Genomic DNA, 8,202 nt, shown 5'->3' on the forward strand with positions numbered 1-8,202 from the left:
GTCGTCGTCGTCGTCGTCGTCGTCGTCGTCGTCGTCGTCGTCGTCGTCGTCGTCGTCGTCGTCGTCGTCGTCGTCGTCGTCGTCGTCGTCGTCGTCGTCGTCGTCGTCGTCGTCGTCGTCGTCGTCGTCGTCGTCGTCGTCGTCGTCGTCGTCGTCGTCGTCGTCGTCGTCGTCGTCGTCGTCGTCGTCGTCGTCGTCGTCGTCGTCGTCGTCGTCGTCGTCGTCGTCGTCGTCGTCGTCGTCGTCGTCGTCGTCGTCGTCGTCGTCGTCGTCGTCGTCGTCGTCGTCGTCGTCGTCGTCGTCGTCGTCGTCGTCGTCGTCGTCGTCGTCGTCGTCGTCGTCGTCGTCGTCGTCGTCGTCGTCGTCGTCGTCGTCGTCGTCGTCGTCGTCGTCGTCGTCGTCGTCGTCGTCGTCGTCGTCGTCGTCGTCGTCGTCGTCGTCGTCGTCGTCGTCGTCGTCGTCGTCGTCGTCGTCGTCGTCGTCGTCGTCGTCGTCGTCGTCGTCGTCGTCGTCGTCGTCGTCGTCGTCGTCGTCGTCGTCGTCGTCGTCGTCGTCGTCGTCGTCGTCGTCGTCGTCGTCGTCGTCGTCGTCGTCGTCGTCGTCGTCGTCGTCGTCGTCGTCGTCGTCGTCGTCGTCGTCGTCGTCGTCGTCGTCGTCGTCGTCGTCGTCGTCGTCGTCGTCGTCGTCGTCGTCGTCGTCGTCGTCGTCGTCGTCGTCGTCGTCGTCGTCGTCTACATTTTTACATTTTACATATTTACATGTTACATTTTAACATTTTTTATGATCAAGTCTTTCCCTTGCAACTGACCTGGTAGCCTCGTCTAGTATGAGGATGGATGGGATTTTCAGTAGAGCGCGGGCGATAGCTATCCTCTGTTTCTGGCCCCCAGACATGGTAACTCCTCTCTCCCCCAGAATGGTACAGTAGCCATCAGGGAACTGTCGGATAAAACTGTCAGCATTGGCCAGCCCAGCAGCCTCGTACACCTGTGACAAAGATTAATTAAATTAGTAATACCAAACTAGTGACAGGTAATACAAACAAAGTAACATAGAATCAAACCAGCTACCTTCTGATTACAGCAGTACTATAATCACTCAACCACCAAGCTGACATAAAAACTTTTACTCATACCAGTACTCATAACGTTTTTAATATGTTACATTTTAACAAGTTACCTTTAAGCATGTTACATTTTAAAAGGTTACAATTTTACATGTTACATTTTTACATGTTACATTTTAATATGTTACATTTTAACACGTTACATTTAAGCATGTTACATTTTAAAATGTTACATTTTAACACGTTACATTTTAACATGTTACATTTTAACTTCTTATATTTCAACATGTTACATTTTTACATGTTACATTTTAACATGTTTTACGATCAAGTCATTCCCTTGCAACTGACCTGGTAGCCTCGTCTAGTATGAGGATGGATGGGATTTTCAGTAGAGCGCGGGCGATAGCTATCCTCTGTGTCTGGCCCCCAGACACGGTAACTCCTCTCTCCCCCAGAATGGTACTGTAGCCATCAGGGAACTGTCGGATAAAACTGTCAGCATTGGCCAGCCCAGCAGCCTCGTACACCTGTGACAAAGATTAATTAAATTAGTAATACCAAACTAGTGACAGGTAATACAAACAAAGTAACATAGAATCAAACCAGCTACCTTCTGATTACAGCAGTACTATAATCACTCAACCACCAAGCTGACATAAAAACTTTTACTCATACCAGTACTCATAACGTTTTTAATATGTTACATTTTAACAAGTTACCTTTAAGCATGTTACATTTTAAAAGGTTACAATTTTACATGTTACATTTTTACATGTTACATTTTAATATGTTACATTTTAACACGTTACATTTAAGCATGTTACATTTTAAAATGTTACATTTTAACACGTTACATTTTAACATGTTACATTTTAACTTCTTATATTTCCACATGTTACATTTTTACATGTTACATTTTAACATGTTTTACGATCAAGTCATTCCCTTGCAACTGACCTGGTAGCCTCGTCTAGTATGAGGATGGATGGGATTTTCAGTAGAGCGCGGGCGATAGCTATCCTCTGTGTCTGGCCCCCAGACCCGGTAACTCCTCTCTCCCCCAGAATGGTACTGTAGCCATCAGGGAACTGTCGGATAAAACTGTCAGCATTGGCCAGCCCAGCAGCCTCGTACACCTGTGACAAAGATTAATTAAATTAGTAATACCAAACTAGTGACAGGTAATACAAACAAAGTAACATAGAATCAAACCAGCTACCTTCTGATTACAGCAGTACTATAATCACTCAACCACCAAGCTGACATAAAAACTTTTACTCATACCAGTACTCATAACGTTTTTAATATGTTACATTTTAACAAGTTACCTTTAAGCATGTTACATTTTAAAAGGTTACAATTTTACATGTTACATTTTTACATGTTACATTTTAATATGTTACATTTTAACACGTTACATTTAAGCATGTTACATTTTAAAATGTTACATTTTAACACGTTACATTTTAACATGTTACATTTTAACACGTTACATTTTAACATGTTACATTTTAACTTCTTATATTTCAACATGTTACATTTTTACATGTTACATTTTAACATGTTTTACGATCAAGTCATTCCCTTGCAACTGACCTGGTAGCCTCGTCTAGTATGAGGATGGATGGGATTTTCAGTAGAGCGCGGGCGATAGCTATCCTCTGTGTCTGGCCCCCAGACACGGTAACTCCTCTCTCCCCCAGAATGGTACTGTAGCCATCAGGGAACTGTCGGATAAAACTGTCAGCATTGGCCAGCCCAGCAGCCTCGTACACCTGTGACAAAGATTAATTAAATTAGTAATACCAAACTAGTGACAGGTAATACAAACAAAGTAACATAGAATCAAACCAGCTACCTTCTAATTACAAGGCGAGTACAGCAGTACTATAATCACTCAACCACTAAGCTGACATAAAAACCGTCGTCGTCGTCGTCGTCGTCGTCGTCGTCGTCGTCGTCGTCGTCGTCTACATTTTTACATTTTACATATTTACATGTTACATTTTAACATTTTTTATGATCAAGTCTTTCCCTTGCAACTGACCTGGTAGCCTCGTCTAGTATGAGGGCGATAGCTATCCTCTGTTTCATTTCATTTTGCTACATGTTTAACATTAGACAACAATGTAGCAATGAGTTTAATAGATCACCACTAGTGATATGGGTAGCTATTATTAACTAATTAATTAGGCCTAAATAAAACTTTTTTTTAATAAAAAACAATTTTGAATTACACTTTTAATTAGCCTGCAAGCTGTAAATAATTAAAATGCAATTGAATTTTTTTTATTCAAATTTTTAGTTTAATTGGTTAATACCGTAATAGTTACCCAGATCAAACAATTGATTTTTCCGTTCCCTTCAAACAATTGTAAAAAACAAGATTGCATCTATATTACATCGAAATTCAAACAAGTTTATGCATTTCAACTCACTCTTTCATTTAGGCTGAGACCAATAATTGGCAAAGCCATGTAGGTACGGATGTAATTTCATTAAACTTACCAACATTTGCATTTGCATTTGTTTGGTTTAGCCTTGCTCGGTCCCAATATTTTTTTCTGAATGGAAAAATGTTGTAGCAATTAGTTCAACCACCATCCTCCTAGTTACTAGTTACATCTACTGTAGATGTACTGTTGTAGAAATCTTTCACCCATGCTGCTCAGCAATCCAACCTGGTAAAACATATAAATGAGTTAGATGATCTCTACTACATACATTGACATCCAGACAAGTTTTTTTTTTATAATTTAACTCTCCCCGCAAGTAAAAAAAATGCCGATTTTGGATGTTTAAAAAAATTAATTATAAATAAACGGGAAAAGATAAAAATAAACAAAAACCAGTTTTCTGTTTGTATTTGTTAGAACTATAAGCATACCAAATTTCAAAGTAATCCAAGATGGTCAGGTTGAAAACTGATTTTTATTTGTTGATTTGATATGGAATGGCCCCTTGGCGGCCTCTTTTATCCACAAAGACTACAGATCTGGCTGTGAAACGTATCTAGCAAAGCAAGGGGTGAACCGGTACAGTACGAAGGTGAACTGTACTGATAAATTTTAGTGGCAGTAACCAGGATCCGGACCCACGACATCGCTGCCTTAGGCCCGAAGTCCGGACGCTACCAACTGATCCACCGACTCACCAAAGACTGTTGATACTGAACAATGAAAAATTATTGTAGTTGTCAATTTGAAGTGACCTTAAGTTAAATAACGGAAATGTAGCATAAAAGATGGACAGAATGCAAATCAGTATAGGTACTTAAAAAATATCTTTAAGAAATCGACATGAACCGACAATATCATACTAGTTGGGATCTGTTGTTGTTATTTGATGAATTAAAAATACCAGACATTATCTGTGTCAGTGAACACTGGTTGACACACCCGGAATCTTAAACAAATATAACTTTGGGTGATAAGGTCTTGGTATCAGCCTATTGTAGAACTGTTAAGAAGAATGGTGGAGTAGCCATATTTGTAAATAGTAATTTTAAGTGTACAAAACTGAAATTGGAACAATTCTGTATAGAGCAAATATTCGAAGTGACTGGAATTGAACTAGTTGACGAGTCATTCTTTATTCTTGTGGTTTACCGCTCCCCAGGGGGAAGCATCGATGCTTTCTTAAAACAGCTCGACCTGTGTCTGGATTTTGTCACCAAAGTGCACAAGCGTATTTTCATTGGAGGTGACTTAAATGTACACCTAAACACCGGATCATCTGAAGAATTTGAACTGATTAATCTGCTAAGGTCGTATGGCTTCTACCTGACTAATTTCCAACCCACGAGGGGGATTGCTTGTCTCGATAGTGCTGCGATAAACTTTGACCCTGAGGACTGTGTGACTTCTGTGGAGGTGGTGGCAGATCACTGTGCTGTAACGTTGCAAATTACTTCTACTCCTGTAAGTACCTCACCTCAACCTATTTGGCATGACAAATACACATTTGCATACAGAGTAATTAACGATGATTCTCAGCTGCTCTTTTTGAATAGATTAAGAAATATTTCCTGGGATCCGATAATGACCATACATAATGCAGATGAACTTTTTGATAATTTCTTTGATAGATTTTACAGTGAATTTGAAAACTGCTTTCCTTTTAAAACCCGTCGGAAAAACTCAGGTCATCCCAATGTGAACAATAACTCTAAAGTAAAGGCTCGGTCCGGCCCTCCTGCACTTAGGAACTGTTATTCACCTCAACTTCATAAGCTCAGGGAGTTTGTAATTATCTTACATGATAGAGTAAAGCATTCGACTATGCCCGATCAAAGGCAGGTAAACTATAATGAGTATTTACGTGTTAAGAGGTGTTACAGGCGCATGGTGAAGAATGCAAAGAAGGCAGCAAATGAAAAGTTCATAAGGGAGTCGCCCAACCAGTGCAAAAGCAGCCTGGAGTATCGCTAACAAACTTTGTAGGAAACCTGTGGATCTTGCTTGTGTGAGTAGCCCGGATGAAATAGACGACTACTTTGTAAGTGTGGTTGGTAATATTGCGAGTGAGCTAACTCCTGCAGATGGCCATTTTGTATTAGATCCAAAGCCCAATGTGACAATTAAAACCCGCTTGACAAGGTGGAAAAACGTTACTCCGGCAGAAGTATTATCACTTGTTGCTAAATTTCACCCTAAAGCAAGCAAAGATGTATTTGGTATCAGTGTAAACATAGTCAAAAATACGATTAAGGATTTCGTAGGTCCGCTGACTCATGTGATAAATTCTTGTCTTGATCAGGGTTGTTTTCCGGATAGGCTGAAGGTTGCCAGGGTTGTCCCTGTGTATAAAAAAGGGGATCGTGAACAGGCCAACTAGTCCTACTAGACCTGAGCAAAGCGTTTGATGTGGTGTCTCACGAAGTTCTTCTGCCAAACTTGAAGCCTATGGAGTGGAAGGTACTGTGCTTGCTACATTTTCTTCTTACCTTAGGAATCGAAGACAGGTGGTTGCAATTGATGGGGCTCTTTCGGGAGAACGCAGGGTGGAACACGGTGTCCCGCAGGGCTCGCTACTTGGACCTCTCCTATTCCTGCTAATGGTGAACGACTTTAAGTGTGGTGACGAGGCTCTCATGTATGCGGACTATACCACCCTTGTATTAGGTGGATGCTCGGTGACGGAAATTGAGAGAAAGATGGCCTTGGAGCTGACCTCCGCCGAGAAATGGTTCAAGACCAATAGACTTCAGCTAAATGTCAACAAGACCCAAACACTCATCTGCACCTTGGGCAGAACTCCGCCTGCAAACATCGTACCTCAAGTAAAACTTCTTGGATTTTTTATTGATACACGGCTTAACTGGCAGAGTCATACGGAAGAGATGTCAAAAAACCTCTCAAGGGTAGTATCTCTACTTCGCAAATTGAAGAACAGCCTGACTGAATCCTATCTCTTGACCATCTACTACGGCCTTTTCCACAGCCATTTGAGTTACGGCATACTGCTCTGGGGCCACTCCCCAAGCTGTAAGGCAGTGCTGAGGTTGCAGAAGGCGGCCATCCGAGTCATCACTTCTAGTGACCGGCGTGAGCACAGCAAACCCATCTTTAGGAGATTAGGCGTGCCCACAGTCTACTCGATGTATATCTTATCCTCATTGGTACATGTCAAGAAGAACTTGAACGCGCTTACAACCAGAGGCGATGTCCACTACCACGCCACACGTGGCTCTACTAAGTTAGATATACCGAGAACACGCCTAATAAGCACACAACGCCGTTTCCCTGCCATGGCAATGAAGCTGTTCAACAAGCTGCCGGAGAACTTGAGAAACCTTGAGACCAAGAAGTTTGAAAGAAAAATGAAAGACCAACTTATTCAGTCGGCCTATTTCTCCATCAAGGATTTCCTTGAGGATAATCTAGCAAGTAACTGACTCAAAACCCTACTTCAACCACCAAGTTTGTGAGTTGACATATTTGTACATAATATTATTTTTTTTCTTTTGAAAATGAAAAGAACATTTTATTTGCTATTTGATATAATATTAAGAAAACTGACGCAGTTAATCCAGTAAACCTGGTCAAAAACGAAGAGATGGTATTAAGATGGTAGCCTAGTTACATTAGACTATAACTTACTAAAATATTTGCTAACTTATAACCTACCAGAGAGTCGAAGAAATACAATTTAGGCTTCACAAGTGAGTCTTAATTTAGTCTTGCAAATAGCCATTTTAGTTATACGTAAGTTATTTAAGATCCACTACTAACCAATAGCATACATGCCTGTTAACTTAATTCCCTAAGCATTAAATGCTCATGGTAGACTAAATAGGTTATCAGTTAGATGTCCACAGTGAAGCCTAGCCTAGGCCCTCTCTGATACTACCTTGTCTGGACAAAAATTTAGAGAAACTAACTATGTAATGCTTCTATAGGCTATGTCTAACCCACGAATACAGTACTAACTTAACTTAGAACAGGAACAGGCCAATGGTAGGCTTTAAACGAACAGACACGATATGGATCATAAACTTAATGTCTATGATAATGCTGTTAAGTTAAGACAATAGGCCAGTAGCACGAATACTTTCGTGAGGGTCATTTTGTTGTTCAATTATTACTTTAAAAAATACATTTAAATTTATCTGTGTTCAACTTTATGAAGGGATTAATTGACGCAATCTTTATGTCTGTTACTTTCAGATCTATGTTGGCTAAATTTATAAAGACAATGCCTAGATCAAACTACAAAATAGGCTTACTTAATAAGTTAATAAATACGTGGGCAATTTGACAATAAGATTAGAACGGAAATCTGAGCTGGTTCTTTAATCTGTAGTTTTTAGTTTTTGTTACCAAAATCAAACTTACGTATTGTTTCTGATAAAACTCGATTCTTCAAATGATTTACAGAAATAATAATTAACTTAGCATATTTTGTGTCTACTGTACAAGTGGAACAACAGACTACTTGATTACACATTACACAACAGTACTTAACTTACTTGTCTGGTCTGCACTCTGCATTCTGCAAGTGCAAAGTGTATTAAAACAACTGATTAAAAGTGCGTGTCGGATGTCGGCGTCGGCTGCTTCCAATCCAAACAAAATGTAAACAACACAGTCACGTGACACAGCACCACTTGCGACGTTGCCAGTTCGATGGCC

The 8,202-nt window shown here is 40.5% G+C and overlaps 1 protein-coding gene across 1 annotated transcript; it reads right to left on the reverse strand.

The window, feature by feature from the left end:
- Window positions 1-925: 925 nt before the first annotated feature.
- LOC128991179 (mitochondrial potassium channel ATP-binding subunit-like) lies at window positions 926-5,010 on the reverse strand. The gene is made up of 6 exons (XM_054413959.1): window positions 4,852-5,010; window positions 3,578-3,750; window positions 2,666-2,844; window positions 2,027-2,205; window positions 1,418-1,596; window positions 926-987 (listed from the first exon to the last, which is right to left on the reverse strand). Exons 2-4 carry the CDS (start codon window positions 3,593-3,595, stop codon window positions 2,085-2,087), a joined length of 318 nt encoding a protein of 105 aa, XP_054269934.1. The 5' UTR covers window positions 3,596-3,750; window positions 4,852-5,010; the 3' UTR covers window positions 926-987; window positions 1,418-1,596; window positions 2,027-2,084.
- Between the last annotated feature and the right edge of the window lie 3,192 nt (window positions 5,011-8,202).

The sequence above is a fragment of the Macrosteles quadrilineatus genome, unplaced genomic scaffold (genome assembly GCF_028750875.1).
Source record: "Macrosteles quadrilineatus isolate MER2022 unplaced genomic scaffold, UCM_ALF_1.0 Scaffold_3__2_contigs__length_128488019, whole genome shotgun sequence".
In the NCBI taxonomy this organism is placed as follows: domain Eukaryota; kingdom Metazoa; phylum Arthropoda; class Insecta; order Hemiptera; family Cicadellidae; genus Macrosteles; species Macrosteles quadrilineatus.

What these genes read in the sequence shown, in the direction of transcription:
- LOC128991179 (XM_054413959.1), bottom strand. An exon ending in ATACTAGACGAGGCTACCAG is followed by an intron (nt 2,206 to 2,665) that starts GTCAGTTGCAAG and finishes TCTTTGTCACAG; the next exon opens with GTGTACGAGGCTGCTGGGCT.